The sequence below is a fragment of the Leopardus geoffroyi genome, chromosome D2 (assembly GCF_018350155.1).
Source record: "Leopardus geoffroyi isolate Oge1 chromosome D2, O.geoffroyi_Oge1_pat1.0, whole genome shotgun sequence".
Classification (NCBI taxonomy): Eukaryota; Metazoa; Chordata; class Mammalia; order Carnivora; family Felidae; genus Leopardus; species Leopardus geoffroyi.
In genome coordinates this window covers 29,885,511-29,908,749 of record NC_059334.1, presented here as the reverse complement: position 1 = coordinate 29,908,749, position 23,239 = coordinate 29,885,511, and the positions used below count along the sequence as shown (strand labels likewise).

General features: G+C 40.4%; 1 protein-coding gene across 2 annotated transcripts; it reads left to right on the top strand.

Moving 5' to 3' along the window:
- The first annotated feature begins 334 nt into the window (after window positions 1–334).
- Window positions 335–22,180, top strand: PBLD (phenazine biosynthesis like protein domain containing). Of its 2 annotated transcripts, XM_045437592.1 has the most exons (9): window positions 335–467; window positions 10,498–10,597; window positions 10,953–11,051; window positions 13,743–13,852; window positions 13,940–13,969; window positions 16,659–16,747; window positions 17,014–17,192; window positions 19,874–19,936; window positions 21,286–22,180. In XM_045437592.1, the coding sequence occupies exons 1-9, from the start codon at window positions 384–386 to the stop codon at window positions 21,396–21,398; spliced, it is 867 nt and encodes a 288-aa protein (XP_045293548.1). In that variant the 5' UTR covers window positions 335–383; the 3' UTR covers window positions 21,399–22,180. The 2 variants fall into 2 exon arrangements, with proteins under 2 accessions (XP_045293548.1, XP_045293549.1); XM_045437593.1 differs by lacking the exon at window positions 19,874–19,936.
- Window positions 22,181–23,239: the final 1,059 nt, after the last annotated feature.

Here is a 23,239-nt window from a genome sequence, read left to right as displayed (position 1 = left end):
GGCTTGTGATTCATTGGGAGACTATAAGCAACATATATGCCCCTTGGACATGTCATGTACTTCATTAAAAATATAACCTAAGCTAGTTTGGCTACTCTAACAAAGAATATGATTATGTTCTTAAGTATACATACAGTATAAACATCAATACAAAATTTGAAAATAAAATATTCTATTTATCCAATATTTGAAAACAAATTCAATTTAGAGACTTAAAAATACTAGGGGATCACCTATCTTCAGGTGCATTAGAGAAATTGTTGACTTTGTACCTGGGAATTAATTATTGGTTGCTTCTGTACACCAAGTAAAACATTAACTTCCTGATTTTTTGCAACAACAAGAAATAAAGCAGGCTACTGGCAATTTGGAGAGCAAGGAAAATGAAGCTCCCTATTTTCACAGTAGATGCATTTACAGCAAAAGCATTTCACGGGAATCCTGCTGCTGTTTGTCTTCTGGAAAATGTAAGTACTTGGTTTTGAAGTGCGGTGCTTAAAATTCTAGATTCCCGTAGAACCAAATATTTCTTAAAAACAACAACAATCAGACCCACCTGTTTGTCTTTGGTTTGTGTTCTTTGTCAAATGATATCAGCAATGTTTATGTCTGTAAGTTGATTTTGACCAAATTATATGATGAGAATGCTTACACTCAGATGCTTTAAGTCTAGAAAAATAAAGACTTACGTAAGGAAGAACTAGAACCTACTAAAAAAAAAATATAGAGCTCATTTTTAGCCATCAGGTTTTCATTTAGTGAGCACCAAATGTGAAAGCAAATGAAATTAGATGAGTTTTATGTGACCAGACATGGATGATATAGATTTTAGCTGGATATCTTTAACCTTAGCTATAGTTCAGACAATTAGAAATTCTTTTCAGGACCAAGTAAATGAAACATTTTGCAAGGAATTAAGTAATTAAGTGATAATTAAGCTCTAATGTAGAGAGAACTTTTTTTCTTGAAAGTCTCATTAAAAAAAAAAGTTTATTCATTTTTGGTATTCATTTTTGAGAGAGAGTGGGGGGAGGGGCAGAAAGAGGGGGCGGGGCAGAGAGGGGGAGGACTGAGGATCCAAAGCAGGCTCTGCCCTGAGAGCAGAGAGCCCCATACAGGGCTCAAACCCATGAGCTGGGAGATCATGACCTGAGTCAAAGTTGGATGCTTAACCAGGTGCCCCCTAAAAGTCTCATTTTAAAAATGGCTTTTGGTTAGGATGAGTATTAACAGAATAGTTAAATATTCACTGACCTTCAGTGCTTTGTGTTGGTACCTGGGTATTAGGAAACAAGCCAAGGAGCCCTTTTACTCAGAGCAGTTAGTGCAAGAGCAGATTGTCTGAGAATTACTTCGAAAACACAGTAAGCATTTGATGATCTTAAATAAGTTTTACTAAGCTAGGCCAAGTGTGTGTTGGAGACTTTAAGTGCAATGAATGTCAAATTGTATATTAAAATCACCCAAGGAGCTTTAAAATTCCTATGCTCACGTGCATCCCAGAATCTCTAGGGGTGGAACCCAGGCAGCACTGTTTTTTAAAGTTTCCCCAAGTGATTCTATTGTGCTCTCAAGATGAAGAATGGCTGGGGTTTTACTGAGATGGGTGAATGCTGTTGATTGAGTTCTTGGTACACTTGGTACCCTTTCTCCCTCAAGCAGAGCAGCAAAATGGTGATGAAAAGTCCTCATCTTGTCCTTAAGGATACATTCATTATGCAACCTTGCAGCTGGCATCTTCCAACCATAAAATGCAGGAAGTAATTAAGTTAATAGGCTTTACCAAGTGACACAAGAGCTTGGGAGGATTATTGAGAGAATGATTAACAACCAGATTCTAAATCGTGAACTTTCTTTAGAAATAATCTGGCAGACAGCTTCATGTCAAGGAATTGTGGAAATGAATGAAATTGCTTAAGAGACTTAGTGTATTTGTCGCATGTCCTCATGTAATCTCCTCGAAGAGTTCTGAAAATAGTTTCTAGTGATTTATATACTCAATTTTCACCAAATGACAAGAATTAGCAATATTCTTCAATTTATTCCTTTTACTTCCAGTACATGCACTACACACCGGAGCCTTTTTCTCGCTCTTCAATTATATTTTACATGTTTTTTATATATTTGGAAAAACCAGGACATAAAAATTTAAGCAGAGAACTTAGCATAGTTCAAAGCAATATGCTTCAGTAAGAATGGAAGAAAGAAAAAGAAAATGAGGAAGCCCACGATTCAGGGATGCTCTCCCAATTCATTTCCGGGCTTTGGACCTGTGGGACCAGGCTAATTTGGTGGCCTGTCAGAGACAACTGAATAGATACCTAAAGAATAGTTTGCTAGTTTCCTATTCTGTGGTCTGGGGAATCCTGTTCTCCTAGAGGCTAACTTGGCACTTTTCTCAATTCATGAGCAATAAAAATTAGAGTGGAAGTATAAACTGTGGTTTATGCCCTTGGATTCTTTTACCCATGGTTGGACACAGTGGACACGTGAAACACCTAGAGAGAACACAAATAAACTTAGGAAAATATCAGAGACAAATAACTGTTAAACCTTGTAATGTTTCCCATAGTTTGGTCAGTGTTTAGCCTGTCATTACTGTATTCTACAAATATTTGTCCATATCTACCACGAGCCAGGCTTTGGGGTAGGGATAGGAGGTACAAAGTTGAGTAAGTTTGCCTGCCCTTGAGGTGCTCAAAGTCTAGTGGGAAAAACAGACATGTAAACCTGATCATTATTCAATAGTTACCACAAAGGCTAAAAGATCTACAAGAGGGACTCAGAGAACAGAACAATGTTGGATTTTTCAGAAGGGAAACTACTTCAGATTTTAAGTGAAGGGCTTCAGAGGGATGTTCTTTTTTGTTTTGTTTTGTTTAAAATTATTTAAAAATTTGACCGAGATGAGACTAATCGCAAAAAACTTGGTGGGCAGACTAAAGACAAAGTAATTGCTCTTTGAGCTGTTTCAATACTTGATAAAAGACTTCTGGAAGGAAAGCAAAAAAAAAAAAAAAAAAAAAAAAAAAAAAAAAAAAATTCTGGCTAACAACATTCCAAGAGCTTCTAGAATATTGTAAAGTTTCTTTTGTTTTCCTTTCTAGACAAGTCCATTTAAAGAATTTTCACGCGAGTAACTTTTAATGCTGTACATTAGCTGAAAATAAAACTGATTAAGGGCTAAATGGAATATGGAACAGATAATTGAAAAAAATATTTAAAACCTTAAAAACTTGATGGTGTCCTTAAATGCTGGACAATCAATTTGACAATAAAGATCATGTACAGGTATAAAAATGTATAGAAACAATATTTTAAAAAATGAAACAGATATTTTACTTTGATAGCTGTGTAACAACTACAGGAATTCATGACCAAAAATTTGAATGGGTCAGAAGGCTATGGTAGTGATAAGGGGTGATATCTGTTTATTCTTTTGTAAAACAGTGTTAATTAATGAAAATAACATATCAACAGGGGTAGGGAGCCTATAATTACTCTCCTTCATATTCTAACAAAGCCTCAAGTTGTTTTGTTGTTGTTGTTGTTTTTGTTGTTGTACATAGGTGTTGTTTGTGGGTGTATGTTTAGGGTGGGGTTTCTCAACAGTGGCAGAACTGGGTAGTTCTTTGTAGGGTGAGGTTGTCATCTGCAGTGTTGGCCGTATCCTTGGCTTCTACCCACTAGATGATAGCAGTCTTCCCTTTTCCCTATCATGACAATAAAAAATTGCCCCCAGTTGAAAACCACTGTTTCAGAGGATCTTTTAAACAGTCGTTTAATATTTGTTTTGTTTGTTTTAAAAGTTTTTATTTATTTATTTTTTTTAGTATTCTCTATACCCAACATGGGGTTTGAACTCATGACCCCGAGATCAAGAGTCGCACATTCTTCCATTTGAGCCAGGCACCCCTAAACAGTGGTTTATTCTTGAGTTTTCCTGTTAAAATTATCTATAAAAACAGCTTTGTTGTGTGCCTAGAATATACATTTATTCCAATTCAGCTGGCATCTCCTGGCCACGTACCATGTGCTGGACACTATGCCACAATCAATATAATATTCACATATATACATATGTGTGTGTGTGTATTCTTTTAAACACTAACCCAAACATTTCCAGGGACAGTAAGGAGGATTGGCTTTGCACTTTTATTTTTTTTATTTTATTTATTTATTTTTTCAACATTTATTTATTTTTGGGACAGAGAGAGACAGAGCATGAACGGGGGAGGGGCAGAGAGAGAGGGAGACACAGAATCGGAAACAGGCTCCAGGCTCTGAGCCATCAGCCCAGAGCCTGACTCGGGGCTTGAACTCATGGACCGCGAGATCGTGACCTGGCTGAAGTCGGACGCTTAACCAACTGCGCCACCCAGGCCCCCCTGGCTTTGCACTTTTAAAGAGGAATGCTTCATTTTAGTTCCTAAACAACTCGCTGTTCCAGTTTTCCTGGTTAAATTTAGAGGGTAACGAAGGCTTCTTTACAGCTTGGTGTGTTATGTATTTAAGGAAAAATAAGTATACAGCAATACTGTGTTCAGTTCAGTTTGTGCTTTAACTCATGTGGGGAAGCTTATGACACAGTGGCCATTTCCAAATCTGGTGCCCTTCCTTAGAGGATCACTGGCTCTGTGTGCCTCTACCGGGTCAGAGGCTCCTAGGGTTTCTCAGGAATTCCAAAGTCATCTCATTTTTATGGCCAGAAAAGGGATGAAGAGTGCAGAGAAGATTTTTCTAGGCCACTGAAAGGTTTTCTCTTGCCCAGTATTTGAGGGAAGAGAGAAATGCAAGGGAGGAGATGCTGATGTGGGAATTTCTACATCACTCTCTTCTAGCACATAACCCTCAGCTTTGGGAGCAATGACTTCAGGCAGGTTCAGCCAGATACTGTGCTAAATTGCTTTTTATATGTTATCTCATTTTATGCTTACATCTACTCTAAGAGTAGGTCTTATTATCCCATTTTACAAATGCGAATTCAGAGGCAGAGGAAGGTTAAGTAATTACCTAAGTGGCTGACTTCAGGATCCTCACCCCAGGTCTGCCTGACTGCACGGCCCATGCTTTTAACCCATCATACTCATCACCACAGTAGATATGTTCTCCTACGGCACCCCTTACTTCCCAGTTGGTAGCATGCATCACTCTTGAAATTCATTTAATGCCTGTCTTCCTCACTAGACTGCACATTCTATGAAATCTTAACCTATTCTAACTTGTTCTATTACACATGGCCTAGCACATGTCAGGCACTAAATAGCTATTGAGTGAAAGTAAATCTATTAATTAATTAAATTATGGCAAAAATCTCTAAGAGTTCTAGCTAACAACTACTGATCTTTTATTCTCATTGGTGAGGTGGGGTGGGCGGGGTATGCAAGGTGAGTATGAGCTTTGGGTTCTATGATGGAGCTGGAAGGACTAGGCACCCATAAGAACCATCAGGAACAACCAAAGATGGCCTACGGTTTGAGTGCTGCATTGTGTGGACATAACTTCAAAATATGAAATACAAGTGCCTCATAAGGAACCTCCTGTTTCTTCCTGGATGATTTAGAACTTTCCATATCCAAGTGTGTTTCCTTTGTTGGGATCCATCTACAGCAGAGGGACAAATGAACTGGGAACGATAGAAGGACTATCATGTTTTGACTGTCATGTTTCTAAGCTGCCACAAGATGGGAGTATTTTAAAACTTTGCTCTGATTTTCTGATCATTAATGTTTGTGGGCCAAATGGTGAGGATACCTTAGTGTCCCAATGCAGTACACTGGAACTCAGAAAAACAACCATGCCTCTGTTTTTGCTGTTGGAAATTTGACTCATGAGATTGCCAAAGGGAAATGGATATTAGAGGAAGAGAATTAACAGTTGTTGGTGTGTAACCCTGATGTGCTGCATTTGAAAATAAACAACTTTAGGGTAAAATGAAAAAAATTATTAGAACAAAAATTCAGTTTTTTGAATGAATGCAGTCTCTTCTAAAGCTCTCAAAGTTGAAACAACATTAGTCCTCTCACGATTCACCATTACCTTGACCTTTGGTTCCAGTGTAGAAATTCAGCTGCCTGAATTTGAGAGCTGCTACTGTCAAACTTTCTACAGTGTCTCTGGTCCTGCAGACAAATAACAAGTGCATTTTAAGTGTCCTGGGACAGAAATTAGAGCCACAGAAATTCTAATTGCAATTGGTGCAATACATCAAGGTAGAGAGGACTAAAGAGCTGACAGTCATGAAGTGTGTGTTCTAGCTGATGTGCAAACAAGCCCATTTGCAAAGAAATCTATTACCAATAGATGGTGAGCTTGGCTACAATGTGGGATGCTTTAATGAATTTTGAGACTCTTGTTGTAAAGGTAGAGGGAAGAAGTGGACAAAGAAAGGAACGATGAGGATAAGGAGTTTGGCCAGATCAGATAGAGGAAGGATTGGCAGGCACCACAGGTTCCTGCAGCCGCAGAGGCAAACCTGGAAAGACCAGCACAGGCTTTTCTTTATTACGCCTTCAATCACCACTGAGGTCTGTACTAGGGAATTAGTTGGCTCCCAGTTTCTCTAGGGTGTTGTATGCACAGACATGTGGGCCAGTTTCCACACAGAACATTCAGTGGGCTGCAAGAAGTGCTCCTTTTTAAAAAAAAAATTTTTTTTTAATGTTTACTTATTTTGAGAGAGAGAGTGCAAGTAGGGGAGGGGCGGGGGGTGGGGTGGGGGGGTGGTGGGGCACAGAATCCGAAGCAGGCTCCAGGCTCTGAGCTGTCAGCACAGAGCCTGACAGGGCTCAAACCCATGAACCGTGAGATCATGACCTGAGCTGAAGTCAGATGCTTAACCTGCTGAACCACCCAGGTGCCCCTGCGAGGAGTGCTTCTTAACATTGTTGCCTTGTTGGCTGGGATGCCCAGCAGAACCCCCCCCCCTCAGGTGGGACTACTTACTCTCTGGGCCCACAGGTGTGACAGGTGTTCATGCCATTTCATCACTACCATCCTAATTCTCCTTGCCTCGGCTCACAGAATCCTAGAGTGTCAAGGAGTTAACAAGAACAAAAGTGAGGTCAAGTGAGTTGCCCAAGAAGCATCCCCAGTATAAAGCTCTTTGCACAAACTTTCCTGTCCAACTCACCAAAATTTGTCCTTTTCCTAAGTCTACCTCATAGCTTCATCTTTAAAGTCCTAGAGTATTGGGGTACCTGGGTGGCTCAATCACTTAAGCGTCTGACTTCAGCTCAGGTCACAATCTCACTGTTTGTGAGTTTGATCCCTGCATCCAGCTGTGTGCCTGGAGCCTGCTTCAGATTCTGTGTCTCCCTCTCTCTTTGCCTCTTCCCAGCTCATGCTCTGTCTCTCAAAATTGAACAAACATTAAAAAAAATTTTTTTAAAAAGTCCTAGAGTATTTATTGGCAAAATCTATGTGTCTCAATTATATACTCTCTGGTGTTGCTCATTGTTGCTGCGTCTGTCTTGATTCCCTGCAAGATGCTAACCCCATTGAACATGGGTCCATATCTTATACACCAGGGTTTCTCAAACTTTAATGTGCACACGGATCAGAGATCTAGTAAAAAAAAAAAAAAAAAAAGGAGATTCCAGGGGCACCTGGCTGGCTCAGTTGGTAGAGCATGTGACTCTTGATCTCAGGGTCATGAGTTTGAGCCCCATGTTGGGTGTAGAGATTACTTAGAAATGAAAATCTTTTTTTTTAATATTTATTTTTGAGAGAGAGAGAGAGAGCAGGGGAGGGCCAGAGACAGAGGGAGAGAGAGAATCCCAAGCAGGCTCCGTGCTATCAGTGCAGAGCCCAACACAGGGCTCGAACTCACAAACTGGGAGATCATGACCTGAAATGAAATCTAGAGTCAGACACTTACGAACTGAGCCACCCAGGCACCCCCAAAATAAAAATCTTTAAAAATATGAGGACTCTGATTCAGAAGGTCTGGGGTGGGGCCTGAGACTCTGCATTTCTAACAAATTTCTTCAGTAGTGGTGCTGATGCTGCTGGCCTAGCACAGCACTTGGTAATTGACTGATTTCTGCCTTCCCTGAGAAATGTTGCAAGAATCCATCTTATCTGATAGACATTGTTTTTCCTGTTTGCAGTGTGTTAAAGGGATAATAATAGTTTGTCTTTGTTATGGAGAGGAAGAGAAGTGTGGCTGGTTAAAGCATGGGCTTTGAGCCACTCAAAATAAAAGCTAACATTTATCAAGTACTTACTATGTGTTGGGCACTGTGATGAGCACTTTATGTGCATTATTCGATTTAATCTTTTGAAAGGAAAATGTTAACTAAAACACAAAACCATTGTGTTATGTTTGGGTTTTCAGGCAATAAATACCAATTTCTTTTTTTTTTAAAGTTTATTTATTTATTTTGAGAAAGAGAAAGAGGGAGAGAGTGAGAGGGGGAAGGGCAGAAAGAGAGAGAGAGAATTCTAAGCAGGCTCCACCCTGTTAGTGCAGAATCTGATGTGGAACTTGAAGTCACGAACCATGAAATCATGACCTGAGCTGAAACCAAGAGCCAGGTGTTTAGCTGACTGAGCCACCCAGGCATCCCAATAAATATCAATTTCTTAAGTAATTTCTCTTTCTATAGGACTACAGAGCATCTATAGGTTTTGAATATGGTGTTCCTTTAAGAAAAGCTTAGTAAGTCCACTAGGATTTTTATATTAGCTGATAGTTTAAAAAATAACCACTGTTTTGTGCCTTATATGAGTGTGTGGAAAGTGTTTCCAAAGAATGTGCATCAACTAAAAGAGAATGGGTGTTTAATTTACATAAGTCAGATAAGTGAATTATGAATTTATTAGTATAAAGTTGTAAATCTTATTTCTGGGTTTCAGGGGCTCAGGAATAGTACATGTGGCCAAAGCAAAAATACATTTGTCTTGAGACTTCTTTAGAATTTAAATCTAACTAGTGAGCATTTGTTGATTAAAAAGTTGATTTTCATTCTCTAAAGGAAAACGCATATTTCTGACCCATTTTTTTTCTTAAGAGGAATGTGTGTGTGTGTGTGTGTGTGTGTGTGTGTGTGTGTGTATTTTATGTGTCTCTACAGTAACTCACTTAAGTACTGTTGTCTATTTTAAAGTTTGTCTATTTATTTTGAGAGAGAGAGCAAGAGAGAGCACATACGAGCTTGATCAGGGGAGGGGCAGAGAGAGAGGGAGAGGGAATCCCAAGCAGCCTCTGTGTTGTCAGCACAGAGTCCAATGCGGTGCTCGATCCCGCAAACCCGAACCATGAGATCATGACCTGAGCTGAAATCAAGAGTTGGACGTTCAACCAACTGAGCCACCCAGGTGCTCCTGTTCTCCTCATTTTTAAAGGTGTGGAAACTGAGGCTCCATGAGATAAGTGACTTGCCCACTCTTGCACCGCTAGTAGGACCTGACCCAGGATACAAATTCACATTATTTTTTTAACCATTTTCTGAAAAATTAAAAACTTACAGAAAAGTTTGAGAATGGTACAATGAATATCCATATACCCTTCCTCTAGATTCACTAGCTGTTACCACTTACAAAGTCCACACTCTTAACCACTCTACCATTTATTAGGCATATTATGACCTTAGGATATTACATAACCTCTCTGTATTTGATTTTGTTATATACAAGTAGATAAAAATATCTATACTGAGGGTTTTAAAAATGAAGATAAAGTGGGGTGCCTGGCTGGCTCAGTCAGTACAGCATGTGACTACTGATATCAGAGTCATGAGTTCGAGCTCCAAGTTGGGCACAGAGGTCACATAAAAAACAAAATAAAAATGAGGATGAAGTGAATAATGTATTCTTTCAGCAAATGTTTACTGAGCTCCTACCATTCTGGGATGAATACAGAACATTGTTCTAAGCCAGGACAAAGCAAGGTAGCACATTGTATGCCCTCATAATATCCCTTCATAATGTCCCCTCAGATGGTGGGAGACAGACAGCGAAGGGATACATTGGGTAAATTCAGGTGGCCTAAGCACTGGGAGGAGACAAAGCCTTTAGACAGAGTGGTCTGGAAGGCTTCCTGAAGGAGGTGAGCTCTGGCCTGAGGCCTGACTTATAAAAGGAAATGCATGTATAAATGGGGGCAGAATAGGCCAGCCTACCCAGAGTGCATGCTGAACATCTTTTTATTCAACAAGAAAGGAAGATTGTGAAGTTTCTCTTTGTGGAGATTGTTTAGAAGAGAGCATAGGCTCTCAGACAGATTAGATAATAGTCTGATGAAAGATAGGCTAGGCCAGTAGGTTTTCCAGAGTCTGTTCCAGCTCCGAGCATCTACAACCTATGAAGCGTGCTACAAATAGATTTCTGAGAAACAACCTTTGTAAAAGTATCTGGACTTCCTTGGCAATTATTTCCTGTGAAGCACGTAACTTCTAATATTAATAAGCTATATTATTAACTAATGGCAGTTGCTGTCCAAGGAAGTCTGATTTGTTTTTCTGGAATCTCAATAAACTTTTGTTTCTAATTTAGAAATTGGATGAAGACATGCATCAAAAAATTGCAAGAGAAATGAACCTCTCTGAAACTGCTTTTATCCGAAAACTGCACCCAACTGACAACTTTACACAAAGTAAATATGCTTTTTTTTTTTAAAGCCATTCTTGAATGATACCAGAAGCTGCTTTTCCAGTGGGGAATGATATTTAAGAGAGATGCCTATTTACTATTTGCATGCAGATAGGAGAAGAGCAGGGGGAGATTCTGATTTAGTTTTCAGTTCATCTCGGGGAGCAAGTGTTGGGTGATTTGAACGTTTCAGTTCCAGATCAGCACTGGGGAGCCTGACGATGCTGGCCTCCTTCATTCCTCCTTTCAGGTATTAATCATGCTAGGGAAATATCTAGAAAAGAGTAAGAAAATAAAAAATTTGTGACCCACTTGTATGGGAATGATCTCATTTCTCTTTGGTTTTTCTTCCTCTGAAGGTTCCTGCTTTGGATTAAGGTGGTTTACGCCGGCAACTGAGGTTCCTCTCTGTGGCCATGCTACCCTAGCTTCCGCAGCTGTGCTGTTTTACAAAATAAGTAATGTGATTTTCTTTTATGAACCCATCATTTATCAAATAGCCAATATTTAAAAAAATTCTCACAAAGTCTTTGTGATGAATCAAAGATACTGGTATAAAGACATCACAGAATCTATTTCATGCAATTCGGTACACCAAAACAAAAACAGCCCCCGAGACTTTGGCCTTCCTGAATATGTGCCAGGCATGTTGGAAAGCCATGGTCAGTGTTCTCTAGAATGCCATTTTATTTTGAAGAGGAGTTCTCTGGTCTCTGACCAACACAGCGGGTGAGCTTGTGAGACACAACAGGCATCTCACATGATGTGATATCTGGGAACCATAAGGCACTTTTTGCTCTGAATATGTCCCCACCCACATTGAAATTCATGCTGCTGCTTCTTTCTTCTTTCTTTCTTTCTTTCTTTCTTTCTTTCTTTCTTTCTTTCTTTCTTTCTTTCTTTCCTTTTTCTTTCTCCTCCTCCTCCTCCTCCTCCTTCTTCTGTAAACTGTACACCCAATGTGGGGCTTGAACTCAGGACCCCGAGATCAAGAGTCACATACTCTACAGACTGTGCCAGCCAAATGCCCATCACAAGAGATTCTTTACTCTGAAGATTCATGAGCCCTGACTATACACATTTACCTTATGAAGAGATGATGCAGGACCTCAATCCTACCAGTTTTCATCCTAGCTACATTTAGTGTAATAAAGGTCAGGGCTTTGTGGGAATGGGGTAGGGGAGAGATGCCTAGAAATGCCCTAAAAGTGGAGATGGAAGCAGCCATGAATAGGTGTAGACAGCAAACATGAAGTTAAACAAGGAAATACACAGGACGATATGACAGAGGGTAACTGTAGTGAGTGCAGAGTTGGAAAAGGAGGTTCTCTGGGGAGTTACTTAGATGGAGGTGGTAGGGAAGGTGTTACAGGGTGAGTTTCCCCAGGAAGTGGACTCTGAGACATATTGCATGCCGGAAGAACTGCGGGCAGTATTCTTGGGATCAATGTTTGTAGGGGAGTAAAGAAAGTGGAATACAAGAGCGAGAAGGTGAACTGCAAAGTGGTAGCAACAAAGAAAGGCCTAGGCCAAATCCACAGGGAGGTCTAAAGCTGCCAAGGTTCTTTAAGTAGTATAGTTCTAAATAGAAGCAAAAGTTTAGGCCTTTGTACCTTCCATTGACCAGCCTCCAATGCCCAGAAAAGCAGCATGACCTTGGGTAAAATAGCTCTACTCACCCAAGGGCAATTCACAGAGTGGGACTCAGCTGAGAGCTGTTGGTCACCAACACCTTCTACAACCCGGTTGGGGTTGGGTGAAGGGGGAGAAAATCAAGCCTTCAGGCTGTACCTGAGAGCAGATGCCTCCTTAAATTTGTTCCTCTGTATTTCCTTGCCTCACCTAGTCCTTGCCTTGAGAGGGGAAGGTTGAGTGAGATTTTGGACAACGGCATGCACTAGAGAAGGGACCTTCAGGCTGAAGAATATGAAGCCATCTGTGCAAAGAGCTAGACTGTGAGAAGGAGTCAGAGGTAGCAGCAAATGCAAAGCCCTTGAGATGCAGCCTGTATACTAGGAGTGGCTGGAGCTTCTTGGGGGTGACTGGCAGGAGATAACATTGAGAGTCAGGTCAAGGCTCCTCTACAATGTAATCCATTATATGTCTTAAAAAGACAATTTTGGTTTCTGTGGATAGGGGACAAGAATGAAGGCAGGAAAGTATCCTGAAATATTGTTTAGGAACTCAGTCTTGAAAAGTAGATTTTACTGAAGTTGGATTGAGTGTCTTTTGAAACCCCACATTGGTTGAAGTGAGGCAGAGACTTGGAATAATAACCCTCAGATCCCCCATAGGGTGGTCTTAAGGTTATATAAGTTATGAAAAGGTGCTTTGTAAATAATAATGTATTCCACCAATTATAATAAGAAAAATTAAACTTTGGGTTTTAGAGTATAAATTTTATGTTCAGTGAAAGTTAATTGACAATGCCAAATTTCCTTACCTTTTAGATATGGTTAAGTTTCACAGAAATATTAAGGGGGAGGAAAGAATTAGGTTATAAATCTTTGTTTTCACTAAAAATGTTACCCACAATGAGGTCAGATAAGTGGCCCAAGTTGTATCAGTAACATGAAGGCTCAATCTTCAAATGATAATTTTATGTATAGCTTGGTTTATTTAGGGTAAGCTTGATTTGTTCCTTTACACTGTTGTTCATAATTTGTATATTCTATTTGTCATCCCTTTGGCATATCTTAGACTAGTATTATTTGTAACTGTATAGTGTATATTTAAAAATCTGCATTAGAAAACACTATTGCATCCCTATGAGGTAGGTTTAATTTTTACCCCATTTTATTGATGAGGAAATGGAGGCTTAAGGAGGTTAAATAGTTTGCTCAAAGGCACAGTTAGTAAGCTAAAAGAAGCTGGCATTTGAAGCCTTGCAGTATGATGTCAAGTCCAATCAGTTATGTTCTCGGTTCTCAAGTGAGAATCCAGGGATGCCTTTCTCTACTCTGGATCACAGTAAGGCAAACTTGGGCCCCTCCTTATGGGAAAAGGCAGCACTGCCACAGAATCTAGGGAAACACAATAGTGATCAAAACAGATATGTAAATATATAACAAAGTTTATTTTCCTATTTCTTGATTTTCTCTCAAAATTCCTTTATAATTGACAAAAGTAAGACTCTTTTTTTTGGCCAGAAAATGTGAATAGCACTCTAACCTTTGTCACTCTGAGTGGGGAACTAACGGCCAGAAGAGCACAGGATGGTATCATCTTGGATCTGCCTCTTTATCCAACTCACCCCCAGGTAAGCTCCTTCTAATTATTGCCATGAACTGTATACAACTGACAGCTTGCCTGTTTTACAATGGTCTTGTCTTTTCTCCTCATCTAGGACTTCCATGAAGTGGATGACTTGATAAAGGTTGGTGAAAGGAATTAAACTTAAGCTCATGTGATCTGGTCATTTGAACATCTGGTCTGATCTGTTGTTTGAACACAAAGGAACAGTAGCCTTTGACCCCCAAAGATAGGCCTTCTATCAGTATAAATGTTCCAGTCTAAGCTCGGATGAAGAGTGCACAGTGCATTTGAGGTGTGGATTTTAATACTGAATGTTATTTGGTGAGAAGGTTGAGCAATTTTCCCTGACCCTTCATTGTCAGTATTAGCTTCCATGAAGGTAAGGGGAGGACAGACTGCTGTGTGGTGGCTGAGAGAAAAAGGAATGGAAGCTGCCTGGCAGGGCGATCCTAATTTCTGTGGTGGAGAATGAGGCTGAGGTCAGGGAGCTGTGCTTTGATGGAGGAGGGCAGGAAAGTCTGGGTAAATTGAGACAGAAGGCAAGATTCATAGTCTGCCTTCCTCTGGAGGTCTATATAGGGGTGGGTCTTAATAACAAGAATAACAATAATGATAATAAACATTTTGGAGAGTCTCCTTGTGCAGTACCAGGTGCTAATAAGCATTTCACATGCAATATCTCCTGTAATTCTCACTGTTCCCCAGTGAAGTACACACTATGGTCATCCTGTGGAGATGCCAGAGGGGCAGAGCAGCTCTGGATGACCAGGTACTTAGTTTGTAGAGAAGGAAGGGACTGGTCAAGACCAGGACAAGGGCTGCAGCGACAAAAAAAAAAAAAAAATTCTGTAAAATGGCCTTTGTGGGTGCCACTGGGGTGTTTCTCATTGACTTTTCAACTAAAGCATTTATAATCTGTTTAGTGTCTTATATTGTCTATGTTTTCAAAGAGTAGCAGTAAGGATTATAGATTCTGATTTTACACTCAGCCCCACCTGTGGCTCAGGTTTTGGAAGACAAGCCAAATTAAAAAATGAACTACTTTAAGCATGTTGTCAAGAAAGTGGAAACTATTCACAGCATAGACCTTGGTCATGGTAGAAAGAACTTAACCTGGTATCTTTATGCCTGAGGCTCAGCATTTGTAAAATGGGCATGATAAAGAGTTAGTTATAGTGAGTATTGTCATTTTATGTTCCTAGAAACTAACAATAGGATTCTCAGCTGAGAATTAGACTTTCAAATTGACATAAGAATTCATGCAGAGGAGGGCTGAATAATCCTACCGAGAAACTGAAAGTCCCCAAGAGCAGATGGGATCTGGCTGCAAGAGTTTCCATTTCTAGAGGGACGGACATTATTTAGCTGTGGAAACAGGGGCAGACAGTTGAGGCATCACCCAAAGTGGATGGAGTCTTGGTTTTGGGACCTGGAACATCTCAGCCCCTAGAGAAGATTGGAGGACCTGAAGCGACCTAATGATGGTCAGATCACTTCTGTGTAATTCTCATCTGCTCTGCCTACAGCCAGTGGTGGTGCCAAAGGGTGACTTGGAGAGGCTTTTCCCCCCTCATAATCTCAGCACTCCAAATCAACAACCAATCACACAAATAATGTTATAGGATATGAGCAAGACTGTGTGCAGTCTTAGGTAGAGCGTGAATGAAAGTATCTTTAGTAAATGTTGCTATGTTACTGATCCACAGCACACAATCTGAGTGAAAACAGTGCTTGCCAAACAGAGTAGTGTGAAGATGAGTGGTCTAGTCCCCACTTTTATTCAAACTGCTGGCCCTGAGTCCTTGCCATATAGAATCTCCTATTTGCTGATGCTGGGACTCCATGTATATCCTTTTTTTTTTTCTTCTTTCTTAAAAAAAGTTTTTTTTTTTTTTTTGGGGGGCGCCTGGGTGGCTCAGTCGGTTAAGCAGCCGACTTCGGCTCAGGTCATGATCTCACGGTCCGTGAGTTCAAGCCCCGCGTCGGGCTCTGTGCTGACAGCTCAGAGCCTGGAGCCTGTTTCAGATTCTGTGTCTCCCTCTCTCTGACCCTCCCCCGTTCATGCTCTGTCTCTGTGTCTCAAAAATAAATAAACGTTAAAAAAAAAAATTAAAAAAAAAAAAGTTTTTTTTTTTAACATTTTATTTTTTTTGAGAGACCGAGAGAGACAGACTGCAAGCAGGAGAGAGGTAGAGAGAGAGGGAGACACAGAATCTGAAGCAGACCCCAGGCTCGGAGCTGTCAGCACAGAGCCTGATGCGGGGCTTGAGCCCACAAACGTGAGATCATGATCTAAGCCGAAGTCGGACACTCAACCAACTGAGCCACCCAGGGCGACCACATATATATTTCATTTAATCTTCACAACAATGTTAAGAGGTGGGCCTGAGGCCCCCATTTCTACAGACAGTAGACAGTAGACAGATTCAGAGCTTTGACTCCAGGGCCCCTCAGATCTGGGTCAAGGTGTGTCCGTCCCTGTCCCTGGGCCTAAGTCTTCCTCTTTATTTGTGAGGAAAACGCACACTTGAAAGAGTAGAGTGTGGAGGCACATAGTAATACTTGTGAATAATGCCTATTTTTGGCTCTCAGAGGGTAAGCTCAACCCCCTTAAAGGTCTCTGGTCTCCAGGAAACTAGCCTTCCTTGGGCAACACCTTGAGAGCTGAAACTGAACTAAAACTCTTGGGATTGGAGATGTTGGCTATGCCTGGCACACAGGAGATGCTCATGAGAGGTTTTTCCCCATACAGAAGATCAATGATTTGACCCAGGAGGCACTCCTGAGGAGTTTTTGGTCTGTCTCCACAGACTGCCATAGGTGATACACTGGTCCAGGACATCCGCTATTCTCCAGATACCCGAAAGCTCCTTGTCCGGCTCAGTGATACTTACAAGAGGTAAACAAAATTTTTGGCTTTGTCAGCACTTTGGGGAGGGCTAAGAACCCATGTTTATAGCTCTGGTTTTGTTTGACTGTGCTATGTCCAGTCAAACCATGATTTATGCAGTCAGAGAGTTTTGTTCCCAGGTAGCAAGATATTCAACTTGCTTTCCTCCCTGACTGCTGAGCTGTTTGCTCAAGCTGCACCCTATCTTGCTTTAGAGAGTCTGTGTAGTGGTCTGTGAGATGGGTTTGTCCTAATGGGTCCTATTTATGAACAAGGTCATTTTTGGAGAACCTGAAGGTGAACACACAGAATCTTCTGCAAGCGGAAAACACAGGAAAGGTGAAAGGACTCATTCTCACCCTTAAAGGAGAGCCTGGAGGGCAGAGCCAAGCATTTGACTTTTACTCCCGATATTTTGCACCGTGGGTTGGTGTGGCTGAAGACCCTGTAACAGGTACTTTTTTAATGGGTCCTGGGGATGGTTCAACAATGAAGGAGGAGGATAACAAATAGCTGTTTAAGTGCCCTTCACATGACTTTTCAGGTTGCTTGGGTTTTGAGCTGTTTCTGTTTCCTTATCTCCCCTGTCCCCATCCCTTCACTGAAGTTTCATGTGACAACTACAGAATTAAGCAGGCAGTACAGCAGCCTTATGTCAGACAGTCTGAGTTTACATCCTAGTTTCCTAGCTGTTGACCTGGAGCAAATGACTTAACTTTTAAAAATTTCTGTTCCCTCCTCTATAAAATATGAGTATTACCTCATAGGGTTATATAAAGATAATGCATGGTAAGTGCTTAGCACAGTACCTGTCACATGATAAGTGCCCAATAACTATTAGCTATTTTAATAGTAACGATAAAACTGGCTCCCTGAACCAACACTTCCAGATCTGCCATTTGCAAAATTCAGGGGCTGATGTCCACTACAGTCCCAAAGCCTTTTGTTTCTTTTTCAATGACCAGCCTGCATGATCGCTGACATCTAGATAGGATTTGGTTTTTGAAGGATAAACTCCTGGGTTGTAGGTGGGAAATAGGGACAGGAAGAGCTTTCCTAGACCTACCCCCAAAGTGGGTGGGATGGGTTTGGGGACAGGGTCATTCAAGATCTGCCAGCCGGAAGCAGAGGGATGAAATCGAAGATGGGCAAGGATGTGAAGCTTCCTCCTTTCATGCTCTTTGAGAAGAGTGGGCTGAGGAGAAAAAGAAGGGAATGCTTGATGGAGGAGGCTGGTGGATGGGATGGTGGCTGGGGCAGAAGGAGGCTGGGAAGGAACTTTGAGGTTCCTGCTCTGGTCAGAAGGCAGAGGCTGGAATGGTTTCAGGACTTTGACTTAGTTACTCTCTGAGAAAACACGTGAAATTCAAAGCTCAGCAAAGCACTTTTAAGGACTCAGGAGAATGCCCAATGACATCCAAAAAGTACAGCTCAGCGCTCCCCCATGGAAAAGAAGTTTTGACTGCATTTACACACGCACAGCTGCTTCTAAAAGGTTTTAATTGGTACAGAGGGCAAGTGTTTTCCCCTGTAATAATGGTTTTCTAAAGTGGGAAGGTCTTTGGACATGATGACCAACCATCTCAGCTTGCTTGGGACTGAGGCATTTCTCAGCCTACAGGACCTTTGGTGATAAAACCAGGACAGTCTTGGGCAAACTGGGATGTTTGGTCATCCTAGGTGGATCCCTCATAACATCTGATAAGTTTTCCTGAAGAAAACCCATCCTTTTCTTCCCCCAGAGACTTTTCTGTCAGTTATTACTTTATTATTTTTTAAAGTTTATTTATTTTTGAGAGAGAGAGACAGAGCGCAAGCAGGGGAGGGGCAGAGAGAGAGAGGGAGACACAGAATCTGAGCTGCCAGCACAGAGCCCAACGTGGGGCTCAAACTCACAAACTGCGAGATCACGACCTGAGTTGAAGTTGGGCGCTTAACTGACTGAACCACCCAGGTGCCCCTGTCAGTTATTACTTTATATTTTTTCCTTCATTTTAATATCTATTCACTGATCTAAAACTAGGGTACAATCCAGTGAAAAAAAAATGTCTCACTAAAAGAAAGTTCTATTGGTACCAAAAGCCTGAAAAAGTTGGCTTGGTGGAAAATTTAACCTTTTGTCATAGTTCCCAGTTTTCTTTGCATGTTCATCCTAGGGGGAAGGAGATATTTTCCTTGAAAGATAGGGAAAGATTTATGTGAAGCCCTTGATCTTCCTACCCTGTGCTGACAATGAACTGATAGGACAAAAATTAAAACCTGCAGTTTAATTCAAAAAGATATATGCACTTTGATGTTTATAGCATTTTATAGTATTTATAGCAACCCAAGTGTCCATCAATAGGTGAATGGATAAAGAAGATGTGATACATGTATATGTGATATGTGTGATACACACACACACACACACACACACACACGAATATTACGCAGCAATAAAAAAGAATGAGATTTTTTTCCATCTGCAACAACGTGGATGGACATAGAGGTATTATGCTAAATGAAATAAATCAGACAGAGAAAGATAAATACCATATGATTTCACTTATATGTGGAATAAGAGACAAAACAAATGAATAAACAAATAAAAAGCAGAATCAAACCTATAAATACAGAGAACAAACTCATGGTTCCCAGGGGGAAGGAGTGGGGGATGGGTGAAATGGGTGAAAGGGAGTAGGATATACAGGTTTCCAGCTGTGGAATGAGTAAGTCACAGGAATAAAAGGCAGAGCATAGGGAATATAGTCAATGATACTGTAATAGCACGTGGTGATGGACAGTAGTTACACTTGTGGTGAGTATATACCATAACACATAGAGAGATTGAATCACTATCTTGTATACATGAAACTAATATAACATTTTGTATCAATTATACTCAAATTAAAAAATTATAAAAATAACCCTGCAGTTTAATTCAGCCTTCAGAAAGTGTAAAACATAAGAGATACATCATTTGGAGGAGCTTATTCATAAATTCTGTATCTTTGTTTCTACCTCCATTCATAATTCCACACTCAGCTGTGGCTAAGCCATCTAAGGTTTAGTCAAATTGGATAGTTGTTTGTAATTGCTTATAAATTTACCACAAAGTCACTCCTGTTTTTGTATCATAACTTCACTTCTTTTAAGGGTCTGCCCATGCCGTTCTCAGCAGCTACTGGTCTCAGCAACTGGGGAAGAAAGACATGCATGGTACGGCAGGTTTTTTTCCAATTTTTAAAACATTTGTGAACTTGAAGTTAGCATTCCTTCTCATATATACTATTTACTTGAAAATGTAATAAAATGTCATGAAAGTTTTTTTCATGAAAAACCCACATGAAAATGAAAGATTTTATTTTTTTTTATTTTTATTTTTTTTCAACGTTTATTTATTTTTGGGACAGAGAGAGACAGAGCATGAACGGGGGAGGGTCAGAGAGAGGGAGACACAGAATCGGAAACAGGCTCCAGGCTCTGAGCCATCAGCCCAGAGCCCGACGCGGGGCTCGAACTCACGGACCGTGAGATTGTGACCTGGCTGAAGTCGGACACTTAACCGACTGCGCCACCCAGGCGCCCCGAAAATGAAAGATTTTAAATTCCTTCACCCTGAATCCTCTACTCAGAACATCTTCCACCCCAAACATCTTCCACCTCTGTTCCTCCCAACACATAGACACACTTCTAACACAGTGAGTGTCCAATAAGCATTTGTTGAATAGAATCAACAAGCTGTGTAACTTTGGCCCAATGAGGTTACTTAGTTGAGAGTTGATGATCACCAAAGTTCCATACTGCCATTGCTAGTCATAGGATTGAATAAAAAAAACTGCTTTTGAATTAAGTCCCCTAATGATTAATATATTGCTTGGGTGTAGAGAAAAATAGATTGCAGCCAAGGGAGGTTACACAGTTGCACTAATCAAAGTAGGAGCCTGACCCTATGGGATGGAGGTCTTACTTAGTGGGAGGGTTAGGCCTTAGTGGGAGGGTTAGGGTAGGGTAACTCTGATTTGGGGATGGCAGCTTGTGGTCTAGTTACTCCCCTACGCACTGAACTCCAAGAAGACTGAGGCTGTGCCTCTTGTTTGCCTGACGTGTGGTTGCTTGATAAGCACAATTAGTGAACAAACTCCCTCTGTCCTCTTTAGGCCCAGGAAGATGAGGCTCTCTCAGGAGGGCCAAGATCACCCCTCTTTATCTTCTTAGACTTCTAGTCCATGCCTCTATCTTATCACATTTCCTTGTTTACTCCTGGATAGAAGCAGGGAGGAAGCTATAGGTGGAGTGTATCTGGGACATTACAGGAAGTGATAGAGGAAGTGGCTCAGGAAGAAAAGATGTGGAGCTGTGTGTTTTGTGGATCAGTTGTGTTTGTGATTCCTCAGTGCTCAGGAGAACAGGGCAGGGCAGTACTCTGGACAGATGAAGGAATTTATTTTAAACTGAGCTGGGAAGATTCTAGAGCTTATAATAAGAGGTCTTTCACTATGTTATGTTAATTTAAAAGGGTGGAAACAAACAATATTAATTTGTGACTTGTATTATGTTTTCTTTAGCCTTTCAGTGTTCCTGCCGAGGAGGAGAACTGGAGATTTCACTGCGTCCTGATGGACGAGTTGACATTAGAGGTGGCACTGCTATTGTTTTAGAGGGCACTCTGACAGCCTAGAGATGGTTGTGGTTCCATGCTGCTATTTTGAATGACTAAGTATTTTCTGCGTAAAAAGAAATGTGAGAGGATGCTTTTACCAAATTCACGCAGAGATTAATCCTCATGTTAGAAATAGAAAAATGAAGACATTTTAATGGAAATTTAATAATGCTTCCTGACTAATTAACTAATGGAGTTTCGGCTCTACCCATATTTGAAATGTAAGTAACCAGTAATGAAGACTAATGTCGTCACCTTTGATTAAGACTACCAATCACAGAATGAGGAACAAATTTATGAGGAGTAAGATCAAACCATTTAAACTTAGGTGTGAGTATCTGATAGAATATTTTGCAGACATTAAAAAGACCTAATAACTATGTGGAAATATAGAAAAATATCTCATGATATAGTGCTAAGAAAGGAAATTACAGCGGACTATAAAATGTTAGCAATGTTATGCTATGTCTATGAATAGTATGAATTTATATGGACGGATATGCATCATGAAGATAAAAAGGCAAAAGCTGTTCATATGTGTCAGAGGGTAAGATTAGGAGTCATTTTAATGCACCTAAAAAATTACTCCCTTATTGGGACACACTCATGTTCAATAACTAAAAATCAGGACATAGAATAACCAAAAATCCCAGAAATTTCAAGAAATGTATGTGTACTAGTGTGGTAGTAAAATTAAATACTAAAAGTAATATAATATCTTTATCTTGATATATTGATTTAGAGTGATAACTTAAAAAGGCTTTATTCTCTTATTTTAATAAAATTAGTTTTAACATGAATTTCAATTCAGTGACATCTATAATATTGGATACCTATAATTGACTTTGGGATGGGGACTTTTTCAAGTCATTAAGTGTTTGTTTCAGGTGATCTCATTGATGGCAATTCTCAGCCATCTCAGAAACTGTAAGCTAATGCGTTAGAAATTCCTGTAGCGTCCCAATTTTTGTCACCTTACTGCTACCATGTTTTCTATTTTTATTTCTTTTTGTTAAGGCATGTGACAGTGAATTTATTATGGCAGTAATCTTGATTTCCCCCTAATTTCCAATGAAGTAAACAATTCCCTAGCTTCAGGGTTTTAATTTAATGAGTAACCAGTGACTTGCCACACATCTCACAGTTTATCACAATTCATCAGTATGACACCAAGGATGAGAATCACTGGAGGGTTTTCACACAGTGTACAGTTTTCTCAATGTGGGACTGAATTGTATGGATGATTTTATATAAATGCATAGTTGAAAGGGTCTGAATTTTATCTCCCAAATATATGCTAAGTTCTGTTTTAAAAAAATTATTTATTTTTAAAATTCCAGTATAATTATATTAGTGTTGTTTTAGTTTCAGGTATGCAATATAGCAATTCAACAGTTCTTTATACTCAGGGCCTATCATGATAAGTGTACTTAAAAAAAAAATGTTTATTTTGAGAGAGAGAGAGAGAGAGAGAGAGAGAGAGCACACCAGCAGGGGAGGGGCAATGAGAGAGGGAGAGAGAGAGAGAATCCCAAGCAGGCTCCGTGCTGTCAGTGCAGAGTCCAACTCAGGGCTTGTTTCCATGAACTGTGAGATCATGACCTGAGTCGAAATCAAGAATTGGACGATTAACTGACGGGGCCATCCAGGCGCCCCTTGATAAGTGTACTTTTAGTCTGATTTTGCACTCTGCTATTTCAACATGTGGCCTCCATGGTTGCTGCAGCAGGAGGAAAGAATGCATGGAAATCTCACTATGTTTGGCTCAGAAATGATAGGTGTCAATTCTGTTCACAGCTTATTGGCCAGAACTGGTCACATACACCATCTAAGAGCAAGGGAACTGAGAAATGTGGGGG